Here is a 19,300-nt window from a genome sequence, read left to right as displayed (position 1 = left end):
ATTATTCATATTTCCTCATGAGCTGATTCGTTACAACACTAATGGTGAGTCAAAAGACTGATGAGACTATTCACTGGTGAACAGTAAGTCTTATCCACCTATATATTAAATAAAAGCTTCTTTAACACAACTCACTGCACCTGAATCATTGCGTGCAAGAATCATTTGAGGGTTTTAAAGGTTGTCCATTACAGACATCCATCAGAGTTTGAAATTCACCTGTTAGCGCTGATGATAAAGTGCCTTCTTTTAGATATGGCTGAATTACTTCCCTGTAATCATTCCAAATTCGTCCTTCATGTGCAACAAAAGGCTGCAAGTGACATATTAAATTAATGCACCATGTTTTCAAAATCCATCACGCTGGCCATCAAGTTCTCTTTCTTACAGCATTTATCTACAAAAGTAAAGTAAACAACTCACAAAACACTTATTCAGCAAACAGAACCTCACAACCACACACACCTGAACACCAGATGTTTGTCATATAAAAAGTACAAATGTTGAGTTTTTCATTCAAGAGGTTCATGGGAATCAAACAGAAAAGAACAAAAGCAGGAGCTCTTTCAGGGGCAACACACTTCATTGAAGTGATAACAGTTAAACAAGCACTCAACAGTCTCTTTTTTCATCCTATTCTTCCTTATCAGCAATCCACGTCCTGCTTGATGTGCAGCTCTTTTGTTATTTCAACATGATTTTGGGTTTTATTCTCTGCAGAACAGCAGTGAAGTGCTGTAAATATTTGATGTGGACTCACTGTGCCAACAGCTGAGAGGGGAGCAGAGAGGAGATAAAGTATCTGATTGTCCTGAGGCAGAATCGGTCTGTTTGGATGTCAATGTATCAATATGGTTAACTGACCTGTGGTGCATTGCAAAATAAGCAGCGCCAATCGTAAGCATTACAGGTTTTCTGGGATCTCTACATGACACATCTGCATTACTATGAAATATTAAGATTTACACAGAATCTGAGTAGACTACATATTGACTTTCCCCTTTTCACTTTCACATTCTTACAAATTTCTGGCAAAAGGAATGAACACTGGATTCTGCAGTGTAGTTAGCTTAGGGGCTTATTTATTACACACATTGATATCTGTAAGGTCAAGAGATGACATTATGCATCTGACATCATACAATAATGAAGACAAAAGCATAGTTCAGTTGCTGTCACTAGCGAATTTCAGAATTTGCTGTTCCTTTAGGGGGAATGATGCAAAATAGATTCTCAAAAGGAGCACTGATAAACGCTGTATACACTAAAAGAAAAGAGAAACTAAAAAAAATGTAATGTAATTTCTGTGTGATAATAATAAAACAAATGCACTGATTTTCACTGTTTTTTCTGGGTTAAGTGGGAGAGATCATCAGCATACATTTAATAGTGATTTTATATTGATTGCAAATGTGTGCAAAATCAGTTAATGCTAAAAATATTTTGTTTTTATTTTATTTTTTTGCCTTCCTACTGAAGGTAAGTTAATGTGCATGCAGTTTAAATTTTTATTTCTCAAAAATCTCAACCAGCACATTTCAAACGAAATGAAAACACTGCACATTCAGTAAGAACTCTCTTCTCATGTGGAGGCTGTGTGTGTGTGGGTGTGTTAGTGCTGGCTTGCAGTCATGGTCAATAAAAAGAAAAAAAATCAAGCCTTTTAAACACAATCATAATCCAGTCACACAGTGAGAACTAACATACAAAATAACATATTGATAAACTTGAGTCAACTGATATACACACCACCTACATACAATATAAACTGCATACATTCAAAAACAATTCAAATTTGTATCTTCTCGATGTGAAGCCAGTTCAAAATCTGATATAGCAAACAGTTAACGCAATGAAACGACCAAATAACATGCGAACAGACATCGGTGCTTAAGAGCAAAGATTAGAGAGCAACGCAATCCTTTAACAAGCAAATCTCCGCTAACGTTAAATAGACCTCGCGCAACCTGTATGAGTGTCTCAAAATAATACACAAAGACTGAACACTAGCTTTTAAAAGAGCCTCGATTTCTATACTATCCCCGAGTTACATCACAGACGGCGGCACACTCCCAAACGGAGAAGTGAAACCACCGGATTTCCTCAATGAAGCGACATGCACCTGCTGACAGCGCCGGTTCTCTCGCACTATAGTGGAAGAAACCATCAAACAGTCAGCGAAAGTATCGGAGAAGCCAGTTGATTGAGGAGAGTCGGCAGCGCGGGAGCTGTTCTTTCAGCACCACAATCACTTCAATCCACACTACAACACACAAACTTTACCACCAACGTCCCTTTAACACAGAAACACTCTATGCCACAGCCAGTGGGGAAATAGTCACATTTAACCACTTCACGAACAGCTAAGCGAGGGGCTTTGGAAAGAGAAGTGAGTTTGAGAGAGCAGGAGAGCGGTATTGGCCTACTTACCATCTATCGCCATGATGTTCTGGTCTGGACTGAACCATGGCGCGCGCTTAAAACGGGGTGGGCTCGACCGCTCCAGTGCGCGGGGGAGGAGAGGGGGATGCGCATCAGATGGTACATTCTGGGATGATAGAAAAGTCTACGCTGGGTTCCTGCTGCGCCTCTTAGCAGGATCCCGATTAACTGTTTTCAAATAATAATGCTTAAGGGTGGGATGAATTACAAGACAGCAGTCGAAAACCAAAAATTACGTGTTTTTTACGCAAATTAACAAGCCAATTAAGTGAATAATTTCGATCAATCTAATTTTGTGTGTCAAAGCATGTCAATGATTACGTTATATAGCCTAAAAGAGTACATGGTGGAATATTATGCACGGCACAGCTAGAGATTTAAAAGAAACATACACCCTTGAAGCTCAGTTTACAACATTTCTTAACAGTTCTGTTAATTAGAGGTTAGTTGGTTTGTTGAATTTAAAGTAATAGCTCACACAAAAATGAAAATTTGCTTACAATGTACTCACCCTCAGGTCATCCATGTAGATGAGTTTTTTTCTTCATTAGAACAGATATGGAAAAATGTAGCATTACATCACTTGCTCAAGTGAACGCTCAAATTACATTATTTGGGTAACACTTTACAATAATTAACTAACACTTTAATACATGAACTAATGGAAACTTATTGTAAAATGTTACAATTATTTGTTATTAAAGCATATACGTTCACAAAAACACTTAAGTTAAACAGAAAAGCAAGTAGGTGCATGATTTGGCATGGCAGCCAATACAAATAATTAATAACCGTTTCCTTACCTAAATCCTGCGTTTGGACCAGGCTCGGTTGCAGAATCATATCCCTTTGTGCTTCTGAAATTAGGCTATTATCTTTTTCTATATAGTGTAGTTAGCTATCTCTGTCGTAGCTACGTGGCCGCTTGTCAAGCATGAAAAACACACGTTTTATTTAAATTCTGAATATATTATCGTATACAGCATGGAAAGAGCGCTCCCTTTAAATTTAATAAAAACTGTCACTCAACTGGCACAGGGATGTCCGTGGGGGAGCAAAGCCCCTGGCGCCGGGCCTGCATAGCATACAACATTCCACGAACAATACAATAAATATATTAGGCAATTCTGGGTCCTTGAGACATTAAAAACAGACCAAAAACAATTATATACAATTTTGACATTTTGGTGGTTCCTTGGTGTACAGCAAATATCAGAAATATCATACTGACTATAACATTATTATACAACTCTTTGTAATATTTAATTGATTAAAAAATGAATTTTACATAATGATTGTTTGGTAGGTAGCTATCTATTAAGAGGGATAATGAAGTGTTATTCCATATTTTCTTACATTTTTAATCACCTTGTTTAGTTAGAATTTTAAAACTCATTCTGCTTTAAGCAAAGATCAAATATGAATTGCAACAAATATTAGCAGTGGTCGTTTTGATCCTAAATTTCTACCAGCTCTCTTGGGCTTTTAAAAAATTCATAACCAATGTCATTCTGCCTAATGACAGTGACCTTTAGAAAGCATCTGCATTCAAAAGCAATTAAATACACCGCTTCCCATGCTCTCTAAACAGCCTCTGTATGTCAATGTATGTAATTCAGAGATATTATCAAGCTAAATTCATATTTTGCTTTTTTTTATCTGATTATAACCATGTCCAATTTATGAGACAGTGCTCTACACTGATAATTGCATTATTTGTTGTAAACTGGGATCTCTATGTCTTCGCTTTTTACTCTGTTCTGAGAGAAGTGCTTGTGCATTTCCTGCATGTCAACTGGGATGTCATTAGATTTCTGTAAGTACCGGAAGCCATTCAGAGCACTTACAGGAGAAACGATGAAAAGGAGAGCGAGAGAAACACATTTGGGAAATCAGCGTTGTCTTTTCAGAGTGTCAAAGAAAAAATGGACTGTGTCTGAAATATCAATAAGGGCTTCATCAGATGTAAACCTGACAGTATTGGCAATGTTATCATAATCCCATTCGGCTACCTTAAAAGACACCATGGTTACCCGCTGTTGCCATGCGCCCATTGTTCTGGTTAAAAACACAAGCACGTGCCATCATGCTAGAAATAACAGTCTCCCATCAGTCTCTCTGTCTCCATCTATTCTATCATTTCCCATCCTCTTTGTATCTGCTCAATGGACCTCATCAGTCTTTTCTTTTCATTTCGCATTCAATACCTGCCTAAAATAGAAACAAAAACATTTTCAGTGTTAACTGGAACCGGGGACTGAGGTTTAATGATGTGTATGAGGTCATCTACCCCACTTCCCAAAGCCATAACATCACAGAAATGTCACTGACAATTAAAAATGACTAAATAATTCTGATCCCTCTTTCTCTCTGGGTGCAAATTGAAATAATGGGGTTTGACTGCTCACATCTCTTTCTATTTATTCTCTATATAATTGTTAATAATTGACCGAGCAAATGCAAGGACATGCTCCACCAGCCAACTACAAAAAAGGACAATGATCCCAACACACAAAATCAATGGAAACAAGCACTTTAGACTCTAACTTCTTGCCATTATTTTGAACAAATGCTCAAACAAACACATGAAAGAAAGAACCCAGTATATATGAATCCCTCTTAACCTTAAAATACATAGTTATGTAAAAATTTTTTACAAAATGATCCAAATTTAAATTAGCTATATTTCATCTGGCATTATGATCACTTTTAGTTGCTATTTTTATATTTAAGTATTATAATCTCATCTAAAGAACCCATATGAAGGCCTGATTATTTATTTATTGTATTTTGCCAACATATAACGTAACTGTGCTTGCAGCGATACAAGTTTGAGTCCCGTCTAGAGGTCCTTTGCATGCTGACCTCACCCACTTTCTCCACAAAAATAAAGAATATGCATTTATTTGTAACTAAAAACACATTTTATAAGGGCAAATTTAGCAAATCAGGCAGTATTTGTCCAAGGCTGGTAATTATTTAAAATTTGGCACAACTTTTAGAGAGAAACTTTTAATGCATCTGTAAGTAAATGCCAAGCTGTATGCAGATAAACATCATGGTCAATTTTAGTATGAAACTTGCATCTGAGTTGCAGTCGGTGTGCAGAGGTTATCTGACTGGGGTGGTTTGGATGTCTGGGCAGAATTTTCTCTATCAATAATTGACCTCCTCTTCCTCCCTTGCCATCTCTTTAGGCTTGTTTTGTGTGTGGTTATTTTTGGATTCTGAATTGAGAGCCTCTTCCAAACGGTTGTGCTCATCAGTCTCATCTGTGTTGTCATAGAAACACTCAGACATCCATTAACCTTTTCAGTTCCAGGAAGAGATGAAGAGGAAGATTGATTTGTCTGAAGACAACTATTTGGTCTTCTCTTTTACAGAGATGAGGTGAAGCATCTTAAAGCATCTTAAAATGAACTTGCATGGATGTTCACAACCATCTATGTAAGTTTTGAGTGTAAGAACAATCTGATCTTTGCTTTTCTGCATGGGCACAGAATCTGCTTGTAATCCAGCAAGGGATGTGCCTCCTAACCATGTCTGTTTCTATCTGTGAGACAAGCTGCTTGAGTTCTTCTGGGAAAACGATAACCTATCAGAAGACAGAATTGTCAGTTTCTCCCCAACCAGACAGCTTCACTTTGGAAAGCTTTCTTACGGAGAAAACCTTAAGTGACTATCAATTTACCCAGGAGCTGTAAACACCACCTGATCTTAAATACCATCAAGACAGCTCAAAATAGTACATTATTAATGCTGATTAGCTTAGTTGGAACTTTCCGTTAGCTGCTAATAACACAAAATTATCAAACCATGACTATCATACATTCAGACCAAAATTATTTCATTAACAAGAAGTTAATATTGAGCTACTTATATTTTAGAAACTCTGGTTGCTTTGTGTATTTTTGCTCCACCAACAAAAAATAAGGCAGAATTATTCATTGCGCATTTTCCAGAAAAACAGCGTTCCTGAAAGAATGTTTTTGAATGACTCAGTTGAGTGATTCAGTGACTCAAGACAATCACTTGTTTTGTTCCAGAATAATTCAGGTTGAATTTGGAATAGTATGGACACAGTAATAATAATAGTAGTAACAGTATAGATTACATAGTAGTAATAGTACGCTATTCCAAATTCAGCCTGTTTTTGAAGGAATCGGATGAGTGAACAATTAGCGATTCACTTCAAGACAGTCATTTGCCACCAACTGGCATATCAATGAAACCTGCAGAAAAAGTCACTTAGAAATACCCACAGCTAATGTACGGACTGAAAATCTGTCTGGAAGAGTGTTATTTAAATTTTATTTAGATACCATTATAGTACTTATTAATATTTAGAATTGACTTTTTACCAGCATCCATTTTAGTTTTAGTAATATGCTTTTGTAATTTGTATTAGTTTTTAAAAAATATTTCTATTTATCTTTATTTTAGTTTTAATGTTAGTAATTTAAGTTCTTATTTAGTTTTTTTCAACTAATATTGATATATTTCAGCTTTATTTCAATTAACAAAAATATTTTCATAGTTTTATTTCTAGTTAATAACAACACTGGCCTGGAACATTCAAGCACAGAGAAGATTAATGACACAAACAGTGAAGAAAAATCTGATGTTGTATTGTTACATCAGTGTTCTTCAAATGCCGTTTGGCCATTGAAAACTGTTGTATAATGCAGAATGCAACATGTGATTAAAGGCCCCAGTGCAAGTACAGGTGAAAAGAAAAGGTGCTCCTGATACCTGCTACCACCTGATGGGCAGATCTCCAAAACACAGTTCAGAGCTCCCACTCTCTCCAAACACACACACACACACACACACTATAAAGTCATGACGGGAGCACAGAGGGGTTTCCAAGGCAACAGACTACCCACACTCCAATATACATGAGAGGCTGGACACACAGGAGAAAGAGCGATGGAGTGTTTCACACAAATGGAGAACAAACGTGTAATTGAGAGAAAGGTCACCTTCACTGGTCAGGTCTGTCTGTTTTCACAGGTCATCTATTCCTTCTCACACAAACAAGCCTGATTGAAATTACAGATGCAAAATATTCAGTTAACATTAAGATTAAAAATGTGACTGAAACGGCACCGTGACTAGGAATACAATTATAAAGACTGCTTTTCTAATTTGATTACAACACTCTAAAAAACAGCTGGGTTTGTCCCTTTATAACCCAGCATTTTTTAGTGAAGATCAATGTAACACTTTTCTGACAGGGCAGGTGACACTTCAACTGGTCAGAATTTCTCTTATTGTTGAACCCTTTTGAAAGTAATAAAAAAAAAAAAACACATTGGAGCCAAAGATCTGGGCTGTGAATACAGCGAAAGAAGACTTTATATTAAAAAACAACAACACAAAGACATGAGAACAGCATTACATTCAGGCAAATGACTAAATTTTAATTGAAGGGAAATACTTTCTTTGTCCGAGAGGCTGAAAATGTCACATTCGATTTTCACAGTACCCCTTTTTTATGTGTTTTTCTCCTCCCCTGTGATGAAAAGGTGCACTGTTTTTTTGGACTGCAGCATCTGAGCGGCGCGGTCGGCCCCGGTGATGGCAGCCAGACGGTGCATGTCATATCGGGAGTACAGGGCCGTGCAGGTGAAGCTGACAGAACCACCACCCTCTCTGACACCAGCCTGAAGCATATTACAAACTTCACTGTAGAAGTGAGGGTACATGGGCAACCCGTAGAAGATCAGGTTTTGGATCCCCTTGATAGTATATCTAAGAGAAAAGAGAATTAATAACATGTAAAAATTGTAACGTAAAATAAAATGAACAATAATTCAATATAATTTAAAATTTTCAAATAATATTTGTTTGCTCAATTAAAAAAAAATTATTTTTCCCCAAGGAAATTAATAGCATTTTTTTGTTTGTTTTAAATATTGGTGTCATTGGCCTGTATCGTTTTTTAATGGGTTCTATAGTACTGTTGAAAACTATAGATTTTTTCTGCTCATCAGATATTTTTACAATTTATAATAACGGTTTTCAGTTTTAATATATTGTAAAATTGTATTTATTCATGTGATGGCAAAGCTGAATTTTTAACAGCCATTACTCCATTTTTTGTTGTTGTTGCAACATTATAAATGTCTTCACTGTTACTTCATGTTACTTCAATTGTAGAGAATACTATGGAAGTCAATGTGGACCATCAACTGTGATTAAAGGCATTCTTCAAAATATCTTTTTATGTTTAACATAAGAAAGAAACTCATACAGGTTTGGAACAAAATGAGGGTGAGTAAACGATTTAAAATACATTACATAAGATTTAATTTCTGGGTGAACTATACCTTTAATGAATCCTTGCTGAACTAAAGTATTAATTCCTTAAAAAAAAAACGTACTGAACCCAAACTTTTGAACAGTATATGTACTATATATATATATATATAAGTACGCAAATGATAATACGTGTACAAAACATATACCTCTTGTAGAAGTGGAATCTCTCAGAGAAGAGCATAAACTGTTTTTCTCCTTTCTGGAAGAAATGTCGTGCTCGAGACACCTCTGATCTCTGTGAGTACTCGCTCACACTAGCGAAACTGATGTCATCCTTCTTTAGGTAGTTTCGCAGACGAACAAAATCAAAATATGATGGCACATAGATGAAAGTGTGGGACATGACTGAGTCTCTGTACTGGGGCAGGATCTTTTCCACAAAGAACTGGAACCTAAAGGATAATGTAGTCTAAATATTTGCAAACAACTCAAACATTATAGACTGAAAGTGTGCAGTCATCTGAATATGATCTGTGTATTTTGTAAATGCAGTAGTCATAGCTTTTAGTCCACAAACAATGGTAGCATGTTACTCACAACTGCTTGTGCACTTTTCAATATGAGTTTCAGTAAAACATCACTCTAAAATGTATCAGTTACTTAAATGATTTCATAGTTATAACAATATTTTCTCTCAGAGGCTCCTCCTCAGACTTAACACTGCTGCCCTCTCGTGGTCAGAATGAAAAACAGCAGGCATCTCTACCTGGCATCCTGGTCCATGAAGCTGTCAGACTGGAACATCTGGAATACATGTGGCAGCTGCACGAGTACCTGACAGATTGAGCCCACCTTTGAAATAGTTTTACTGCACACCTGAGAGAAAGAATAACAATAGTATCTGTATATATACCTTCAAAATGTTGGTGTCCGTGTAATTCATTTCTGTGTTAAACAGAATTTTAAAAGTGAATTTTTATTCTTGTGGAAAACGTGATACATTTTTTAGGGTTATGTGACTTTTGATCAACTTAATGCATTCTTAATGAATACAAGTATTAATTTCTTTAAAATAAATAAATAATATATATGAAGAGTTCATTTGCAAAAACCGATAAACGCCACTTTAAAAAAAAATTAGCTGATTGCCTTGCATTATTCTCCACATATAGGCGATCTGAACCCTAAACACGTTTTGTCAAAAAAGCCGGTTTTGTCCACTTTTTAAGGCATGGCGAGTTCACGTTTTACAGCGGAAGCCGACAAGCGCCCTGGTTGTTTTTGAACAGAAGCCGGTAAGTCCATTTTAGCGAATAAAGCGCTGTATTCAGGTCAGGTGACAATGCTACTTTCACTTTGAAAAGACGTACTAGCTGAGAGGAGTTTCGTCAAAGATGACAAAGTGATCGAGGATGGATAATTTCGACGAACTTGATGAACCTGGGATATCTTCTTCAGGGCGAAAAAGGAAAATAAAAGCTGAAACATTTTCACGGAAACTTGCAAAAGCGGCGCGTTACAATGGTGAGGGAAATGCTCCGTGTATTGCGTGTAACTTAAATCACATCCATACATTTTATGATCACAACGTTTGCCAGGCATCTACATTGTCATCTGAGGAGATTACAAAGATTAAACGAGTGTTTTTTAAACTCTAAAACATGAAATGTGGAGTTATTTGCTTTTGCCACAAAAAAAAACACACGACTGTTGGAGATATTTACTTTTGCTATAAAAACAAACTTTTAATACATTAAAAAAACATACTTTCAATTAACTTTAATTTGGTAAATTACCTGTATTTATTATTATAAAGTTATTACTTAATCAAAACAACCCAACTGCAGTTTGATTGATATTACTTGGAATGCACAACACAAAAAAAAACGTGATTTCTGAAAAAAAAAAAAAAAGTTATGAGTTATCGCTTTTTGCAAATGAACTCTTCATATATATATATATATATATAAAGAGAGAGAGAGAGAGAACTGACCCAAAACTTTTGAACACTAGTGTAAACATATTTAGTTAAACATACATTTTAATAGGTTTATATTGTCAATGTGTTTAATTAAACATAATACTGTAGGAGTTCAAAGATTACCATAAAACGCTCCCCTAAGACCAGATCCAATCAGATTAGCCCCCCAAAATACAAATACTCCATAATTTGAACAATTCTCAGGGTGTCTGATTGTGTACCTGGCCCCTGTAGTTGTGGCAGTGCTTGGTAAGGATGTTGGTGATCTGAGGGTCTTGTATGGCACTGAACACCAGCGTCTGTCTGTAATGTGCTGCCCAGTTGTTCAGGTTCCATGTGCGCACACGAGAGAAATCAACACCGTGAGAATCCAGCGGCTGCAGATTCAAATGCTTCAACACATGCTGCAACACAAAGGAAAACAGCCATTTATACATATTTAAACAGAGAAAGACTAAAATATAACTACATTATAATTTATTACAAACAGAACACAATTATCAAATTACTGTGCTATTAAATGTAAAATCTAAAATGCAAACATGGAAACTAAAGTGTTGTAAAAGAACTTATGGACAACTGAAACCCACCAGCAAGTGTTCCCAGTTCTGCATGAGGAACACATCTGCCTGGTCCACAATCAGAAGTTCGATGGAAGACAGGAAGTCAAAGTCTCTCTTTTTCTCACTGTCGGCACCCAGAACTGTGCGCAGACCCAGTGGAGATGCAATGATGATGTCAGAAGAGTAAAACGGAGAATAGAGACGCATACTGCGTTTCATGACAGACACACCTACCCCATAGAGAAAGAAAAACAGAAATGAGGCACAATAAAAGGTCAATTAAATAGGTGAAACTAAGGTATCAGGTTGTATAATTTCTCTGTCACTAGAAGAACTAAAGGGCTTGAAACAATACATTATTATTGTCTTAACCCTAACCCAATATGCAGAGAGAGCTTTATGTGTTTTAACATTCAAACATTAACGTGCACCACATATTATAGTTTAAGGTTTTCAGTTAAGGGGAAAAACATCATCGTACCTATCCTGAAATGGTCATCTATATTCCCAGAAAAGACAGCATGGTAGTCATCAGGTCTGTGCAATTTGGGCGGACTTTCACCTGGCTCCTCTCCATACTCTTCCTTAAACCTCTTCTTGTTACTGACATCCATTATCTTGCCTTTGGGCTCTAAAAGTGTTATGAAGGTCTGGACCACTCGCAGCACTCCATCTCTGAATGGCACCAGAATCAAAACCTAAAACAGGGAGAGTTCATTATAAGAATGTGGTTGGCTAATTTAAAGCACTTTTATTAATGTTGTAATCAAGAGAGCACATGACAATTAATTAGAATTTAAAATGATTTTATAACATTTACATTTAACATCAAGTATTTTTATTTATTTATTGGTTTATTTAATAGGGACCATGCATATTCATGAACATTGTTGTATAAATATACACCATGTAAATATGCCAGAATTAGTAACAATAACTACTTTTCATCTGCAGTCCCTAGGCAGGTAACATAAAACTAATAAAGACAGCCAACAATAATACAACATTCATTCACTATAAATTAAAAGATACACATAATGATGACATATACATTGACAACAAACAACAAAACAAAACAGAAATACATGATGGAAAATACATTGTTCGTCCACCTCTATACTACATTCAATTTAACAGTGAAAGTGTATGGGTGATAAATGTGTGACAATTAAAAATTAATACATCTCTGGTTTTCTAGAAGCCACTGTTTTAAGTGAGTTTTAAAGGTGTTGAATGTAGGACACTCTCTTATTGGGAGGGGCAAACTATTCCAGAGTTTACTGCCTATTATTGACAATACGTTTTGTCCAAAAGTGGTACGCCTAAATGGTATCACACAGTCCCCATTTACAGAGGCCCGCGTGCTACCTCCGCTTTCAAGTCTTTGGAAAAAGCCATGCAGCGGAGGGGGGGGCAAGATTATGTAACACTTTATATACCAAACAAGCATACTTGTATTGGAGAAACTGATGAAAAACTAAACAATGCAGTTAAAAAAACAACAACACTGCTGTGGTATGAATCTGTACCTTTGGTCTAGTAATGCCCTGGTCCCGAAACTCCTCATTCACATCTTTAGTTTCCTTCAACTTGGCATTATTTCTAAGCACACGAGTATTTGCCTTTAACACATGGTTTAGCACATGAAGACAGTACGCACTCCGCACTTCCTTGGCTTCCCTCAAAGGGGAGCTGTTTGCAAAATGCACATCCCTGTAAGTACCTGCAAAAAAAAAACAAACATGGGAGATGAGCATACTGAAAAAAAAAGGCATAGCAAAGTATACTTTTAAAAATTAGGATGTCTGGTGTTAAAAATTATTTAAATTTTGTTGACACACCCATGAGCCCAAGCAATTTCTTCTGTAGGTCCGTGACATCTGTCACAGCGCCTCCATTAGGTGCAAAGGACTGGTTTAACAAGCACCAATTTGCCTCCAGGGTTTTGTGGATGGTTGGAAGAGGGGCAGAATAGAGCTGCCCCACTGCTGGGAAACGTTCCAGTGGACACGCGCACTGCTGAGTGCCCAGCTTTGGCCACTGGAGAGTGAAGAAGAGAACTAGTGAAATTTCACACATTTTGTGGTCAGTAACATTTTTATTATTACTATTATTTTATTTATTTATTTAGACAGACTTTTATTCAGAAAGGATGCGATAAATTTATCAAAAGTGGCAGTAAGACATTATTAATGTTACAAAAGACTTCTATTTCAAATAAATGCTGTTCTTTTGAACATTCTATGAATCAAAGAATCCTGAAAATGAAAGTATCAGTTAAAAAAAATAATAATTTAGCAGTACAACTGTTTTCAACATTGTTAATAATAAAAAAAAAATGTTTCTTGAACACCAAATCAGCATGTTATCCCTATAATAATAAAATTTTAGTTATTTAATAAATTAAATTACAGCTAATTAAATTACAATAAATTGTTCTTTTAAATTATATTCGTAATTCACAATATTACTGTATTTTGATCAAATAAATGTAGCCTTGGTGAGCATAAGAGACTTCTTACAAAAACATTAAAAATATCTTACAACTTACATACCTTAACCTGAGTCTTGATTTTTGATCCTTGTAAGATTCGTCCCACTTCCTCTTCACTCAGTTCAGCCTCCTGGTGCTTCACAAACATGTCTACAACAACCAGAGAGTCAGAGCTTTGAAAACCTTGGCCTAGGTTTTCAATTTGCTTCTAAAGGAAATCAATCTTGTCAAGCTTGAGTATTACACTTAAGAGTTTGCAAAACAGTAAATTGCAAGCAAATGTAAATCATTTGAGCTTTCAGAGATGGAAAGATAAATCACGGCAATGTCTTACCTTCCTCCTCCTGCTCTCCCATGTTTTCCTCTCCTTCCACAGGCAGGTTGGTCTCCAGACAGAACGCAGCTTCATTCTTCTTATCTGTAAACTCTCCCTCTTCGTTCTCTTCTAGATCTCCATTGGTCTTTTCAGGGCGCTCTTTATTTTGTGAATTATCAGGCGTTTCGCCAGCCTCTCCTTCTAAATCTTCCTTGGCAACATCACCTTCCTCCTCCTCCTCCTCCTCTTCTTCTTCACTCTCTCCTAATTGAGAAAAAAATAATTAGAGCTCAGCACTGCAACTGATATTGAAAAGTAGAAACTATGGGACTGTAAAAGAGCTTACCTTCAACTTCCTCATCATCACTTTCTTCATCTTCACTGTTGTCATCAGCACCTTGGATCATGGTGGACAGTAGTTTCTGATAAGCAGACTGCTGCTCTTCATCACTGTCTTCCACACTGTCAGGTTCTGGGTGTTTTGGCCTGTCAGGCTGTTCAGGTGCATTAACACATTTATTATGATGCTTTGAAACAAAACATAAAGAACAAAACTTCAACCTGAGCAGCAAACTATTAAGATTAACCCAGGGGTAACTTCTGTTATCAGATCTACCCAAACACATTTTCCACCCTGCTTGTCCTAGTCCTATATGTAATTTTAATAGTGCTGTCCATGCATTAAATCACTTGGTTTATTGACTGTAATCAGAAGGAGGTTGCTGGAGCTGCCCGATCAATCCTTCTAAAACATAAGTCATGGCTAAATAAAGAATATGAGTCTATAATTACTTACCAAACGCAAAATCTGAGTCTTCTCCGGTCTATCAACAACACTAAAAAACAAAATCATATTAAGAGTGTTAGTACTTGCTACTTCAAGCTCCCAATGTATGCTAACATATACTGCTTTTGTTCTAAAAAAAAAAAATACACACATCGCTATACTTACTTATCGTGAAAAGGGTGCTGTTCTCCAAATTCTTTTAGATGTTTCTTCTGTTTCTTAGTTAAACTTGTAATCTCTTGATTTCCTCGCCTTCTTTTGCCCATGTTTCTATTCTTCACGTGTGTAACTCGCGTATGTGTTTTCTTCACGGATAGTTAAGAGTGCCGCCACACTCTAGCGCCACCTGTCGGTTTGGAATAATGGTAGTAATGCTACAAAACAAGGGGCCACAGATTTCATTATTTTGTGGAAAAAATCAACCCGAAATTAAAATAAACATTTTAATACTAGGTTTTGTCATTTCTAAAGCATAACTGCTTCCACAACAATAGATCGGATTACTGGACACTTTTGTGTATTTTAGTAGAAACACTCAGTGGGCCTGATTTGATGATGTTTTAGCAGCTGTCAAAGCAAAAGAATCATGCCATTGGTTTATCTTCCACCTTATTTTGAGATTTTCTCACTGTTACGTTAGTAGATGTTCTGCCACAATATGATTAGTGGCTTTAAAAATGCTCTGTCATTCCCCTATGAGTCAAAGAATCAGACTTTTCCTCCTGCTGTGCGTCACACAGCTTTAATTAATTACAAACACTGCAGGCGTGGAGGAATGGATCTCACCATCCGTTCAGGTGCAGCAGACGTATCGGGTGTTCATCAGAATCAGAGCAGAACTGATGTTTGATGTGCGTTAACTCGACTGCAGCCGAAAATATCTTGGCCGGTGCATGTGTAAGAATGTATGTAATTGATTTGAACATTGTTCCATAACATTCAATGAAAACAGATGTGTGGATACCAAATACGGAGACATTTTTAAAAAGTTATTTATATATTTATTTATTTAATTCTTCCCGAGAGACCATCCTCCCCCCACTCTCTGAGAACATGTGGTCTGTGATTATAAAGCATATTCCCCGCTGGTGATTAGGGTGCCTATGAATAACAGCGGGGCTGGAGGCCAGTGAAAACAAGGGGAGTGAAACAAATGAACCACACACATATCTCGGCTCAGGGGTGAGTCATAAACACACCAAAGGTTAGAAAAACACGGTTGGGTGCCAGCGTGAAGGCGAGGTGAGTGTCTGTGAACACCACCGAGAAACGCCATCTCAAAGAGACAAGCAGAGCCGATAAACTGCAGGCCAAGGGTCTCATGCCCACTGTGTGTGTCCGTCTGCAATGCAGGCAAATTCATTTACTCGACAGGGATGACGTTCTTGTATTTTTATTTTTTTGCTAAATGTTCCCTTAAATGTATTTCATGTAATGTGATGCATGCTGAACAGTGGTTTGCTTTTGCAAAAGTTGAATCTTGTAGTAATCTGTTTTAAGTCTATATGAATTCTCAAATTCTTGACTTGGACTATATCAATGATCAGGTTGCAGCAGTCGATGAAATGCAAGTAGCACTAGCAACATAACTTTTCTTCCATGCTATGATGTATTTCTGAGTGGTAATGAATTATCAGAAAATAAAAACTTTAGGATGGGTTCTAGGCATTATTTATTGATTTGATTTGGAGACTTGGGTGCTGAAAAAAAAATGCTTGAAGGGGCAAAGTTTAAGCTGAAAGGTCCAGTTATGGCTTTTTTGTTATTAAACATTATAGATCAAAACACTTTAAGATCGAAACACTAACATTAAGATTCATAACATGCATTTAGAAAACAGATAATAGTGAATTTTCAATTCATGCCAACTGTAGTAGCTCACTGGAAAGGAAAAACGAATGGTAATGTTAAATAAAAAAATTGTAACCAAGCATATGGCTTACAAAGTCATTAGGTTTATGTTGACTTTGCATCTTTTTTGAAGCCTCAAAGCTTTAATCTCCAGTCAATATAACTGATTGTGAAAAAGGACAATAGATTTTCAAAATTACACTGTTTTGTGCTCAAGGTTTGGGAAGACATGAGCAAATAGTTTAGAATTAGAATTGTTATATTGTCATTTTTATTAATTTAAGGAAAGTTCCTTTCCAGGACACTAGAGGGCATTGCTTCTTAATGTCATGTCTACTGATTTATTTAATAAAACCTCATGGAGGCAAGTATTGGTGGTGAGTCCTGAGAATACAGCAGCATTCATTTTCATTAGAGGTGCAAGAGCAGTGTTCAGAATATTCTCTGCCTGTTCCAAAACTGGCATCAAATGAATTGCATAATTATCGGAACATTCACAGATTATGATAATTACACACATATCAGTTGCACTTATTGCCCAAATTGCGTTTAATTGAGCAAATATTTATCCAATTTCCAACTCAATGGAATGGCTTAATTTTTTAAACAGAACATCTTTATTCTGTTCAGTAAAGGATCCAACATGCTCAAATCCTGTTGTTGATCATTTGTGTTGACCTGTTGCAGCTGGTTTGCATGTGTTGGAATCTGATTCCTCTTGAAGTGTTTTCCAGCTTGTTAAAGAAATGAGAGACAAAACTACAGCACTCTGAAAGAAAAATGCAGACGTTTACGGGACTCTTGTTAAATTGCCCACATCAAAATGAAACAGCCTCTCGCCAATAATTGGCAGCAGAGTTAGTTTTACATAAACACTCAGCCTGGGGCAGAGCATGGGGGCAGATAGTGGGCTAAAGATGGAAGAAAGCACAATACAAAATGTGGTAAGGGGTAGATTGGGGCTGGACAGCGGCAAACAGGCGATTTAAGCATAGGATGATATATAAAATCTTCAAGTGTTGATGTTGGACGCTTGCACTTGTGAAGTCAGTGGGCTGACATGTGTTGGAGAAAGTCTTGTTGAGCCTGTGCCTAAATGTCCGGCAGAGTGAGATCTCACACCTGGGGTTTCAGTAAACAGTGACCTGACAGAATCCCTGAATTCTGGGTTAGGGCTAATGCTAGTGAAGCTTAAGCAAGACAACATTTCTAGAGAGAAAGTGTGTGTGTGTGTGTATAGTTAGCTATAGTTTCCAGGCTAAACAGGCTAAACCTAACTGTCACCAAAAGTAAGCTAAGCATTCAAACATCCAAGGATGTCCTCAACTGTAACACAAAAACAAAAATGTAAAAATGAAAGCTACGTATAGAGATGCGCTGAATCTGGCAAAACCTGGATTATTTTAAAGTGGTTCTCATTTGGAAACATTAAATAAATAAATCCTTCAAGGAGTAGGGTTAATTTTAAGTAATTAACTTATATAATTTAATATTAACTTACAAAATGTGCATATTTAGCTATTGTTTGGTGGCAAAACTGAACTAAAAGTGATCTAAATGTGAAAATGAGCTAACTATTAAAACAATAGAAGTCTTTTTAGATAGCTGAGTAAATATGTGTGTGGGTGGGTTTAATTAAAGTATTCCACCAGGTAGTATTTGTTTAGATAGTCTGTTAACCACAGATGGAATGTAATCTGTCTAAATGAGTGAAGGTTCACATTTATTGCCCACAGCAACCTGGAACATTCCAAAGCCGCCGATGACAACTTTATGATTAGAACTAATTCACTCCTTTGTGTCTGCATGTGTTGCGGCTTTTATACAAATGTACTGAGACTTTACACCAAATGAATCTCAAGGGGAAGAATGTATGTGGACTGTCCTCAGAGTGCTGAAGATGGTATCCTGAGTAAATGTAGTCTGTCTCTGGAGTCCACTAGTTTTCATTACCATATAAACTGGACTTTTGCTTGCATTTACAGAGGCACTGAGAATTACAACAGTATTTGTTGACTGAAGGAAATCTCATAAGAGCACAAGTATTAAGAACATAAACAAGTATCACCTGCCAATATAGAAGGATCTTTTGTGTAATGTTACTCATTTGAATAGTGCCAAATGTTGCAATAACAGACAGACACCTGAATGATAGCAACTGCCAACAGGATGGCCAAAAAAGAAAAAAAGAAAATTCAACTTACCTGCAGAGGCGTGCCTGACTCTCAGCAAATATGTGCACACACACAGCACACACACGTTGTTCGTTGATGAAAAGGGTATTGTCTGGTTTCTGAAAGACAGTGTTGTCTAATGGTTTGTGTTTCCTTGACTCTGTGGAATGAGGTTTGTAGCTTCCTGATACACCCCACCTCATTACACTAGTCTTCCTCCTTAATCTTCCACCTGAATGTACCTGCTCAAGATGAGGAGAAAAGAATGCTGAGGGGAAAGAGTACTACTAAATAAACTGAGAAAAAAAATATTAATGTTATTTTTGTTAGAGAACCTTGCTCTAAAGTAGTGGCTCTTAACCAGGGGTTGGGGGCCCTTTAAGGGGGTTTTGCAAACTTCCAAGGGGGCGTTAAGATGACTTGATTGA

General features: G+C 36.7%; 2 protein-coding genes across 2 annotated transcripts in view; both read right to left on the bottom strand.

Moving 5' to 3' along the window:
• The window catches only part of syt14a (synaptotagmin XIVa), a 54,637-nt gene extending 50,168 nt beyond the window's left edge, over nucleotides 1-4,469 (bottom strand). Inside the window, exons 1-2 of the mRNA XM_016276900.1 lie at nucleotides 4,419-4,469; nucleotides 2,431-2,548 (exon numbers count right to left, since the gene is read on the bottom strand). Of these exons, the coding sequence (XP_016132386.1) occupies nucleotides 2,431-2,548; nucleotides 4,419-4,469 (169 nt within the window). The remainder of the gene's footprint in view (nucleotides 1-2,430; nucleotides 2,549-4,418) is intronic.
• A 3,307-nt stretch (nucleotides 4,470-7,776) lies between these two features.
• Nucleotides 7,777-15,220, bottom strand: utp25 (UTP25 small subunit processor component). Its single transcript, XM_016276742.1, has 13 exons — nucleotides 15,013-15,220; nucleotides 14,857-14,896; nucleotides 14,407-14,554; nucleotides 14,079-14,324; nucleotides 13,806-13,894; nucleotides 13,092-13,290; nucleotides 12,780-12,973; nucleotides 11,732-11,948; nucleotides 11,278-11,480; nucleotides 10,909-11,091; nucleotides 9,473-9,582; nucleotides 8,913-9,158; nucleotides 7,777-8,196 (listed from the first exon to the last, which is right to left on the bottom strand). The coding sequence occupies exons 1-13, from the start codon at nucleotides 15,111-15,113 to the stop codon at nucleotides 7,938-7,940; spliced, it is 2,235 nt and encodes a 744-aa protein (XP_016132228.1). The 5' UTR covers nucleotides 15,114-15,220; the 3' UTR covers nucleotides 7,777-7,937.
• Nucleotides 15,221-19,300: the final 4,080 nt, after the last annotated feature.

Source organism: Sinocyclocheilus grahami, unplaced genomic scaffold, assembly GCF_001515645.1.
Source record: "Sinocyclocheilus grahami isolate Dianchi unplaced genomic scaffold, SAMN03320097.WGS_v1.1 scaffold106.1, whole genome shotgun sequence".
Lineage (NCBI taxonomy): Eukaryota > Metazoa > Chordata > Actinopteri > Cypriniformes > Cyprinidae > Sinocyclocheilus > Sinocyclocheilus grahami.
Note: the sequence above shows the minus strand (reverse complement) of the source record. Positions and strands in the feature narration are given on the sequence as shown.

What these genes read in the sequence shown, in the direction of transcription:
- utp25 (XM_016276742.1), bottom strand. Translation starts at nt 15,113, where the DNA reads ATGGGCAAAAGAAGGCGAGGAAATCAAGAGATTACAAGTTTAACTAAG. An exon ending in GGGAGAGCAGGAGGAGGAAG is followed by an intron (nt 13,895 to 14,078) that starts GTAAGACATTGC and finishes TGGTTGTTGTAG; the next exon opens with ACATGTTTGTGAAGCACCAG. An exon ending in AGGGCATTACTAGACCAAAG is followed by an intron (nt 11,949 to 12,779) that starts GTACAGATTCAT and finishes TCCCTGTTTTAG; the next exon opens with GTTTTGATTCTGGTGCCATT.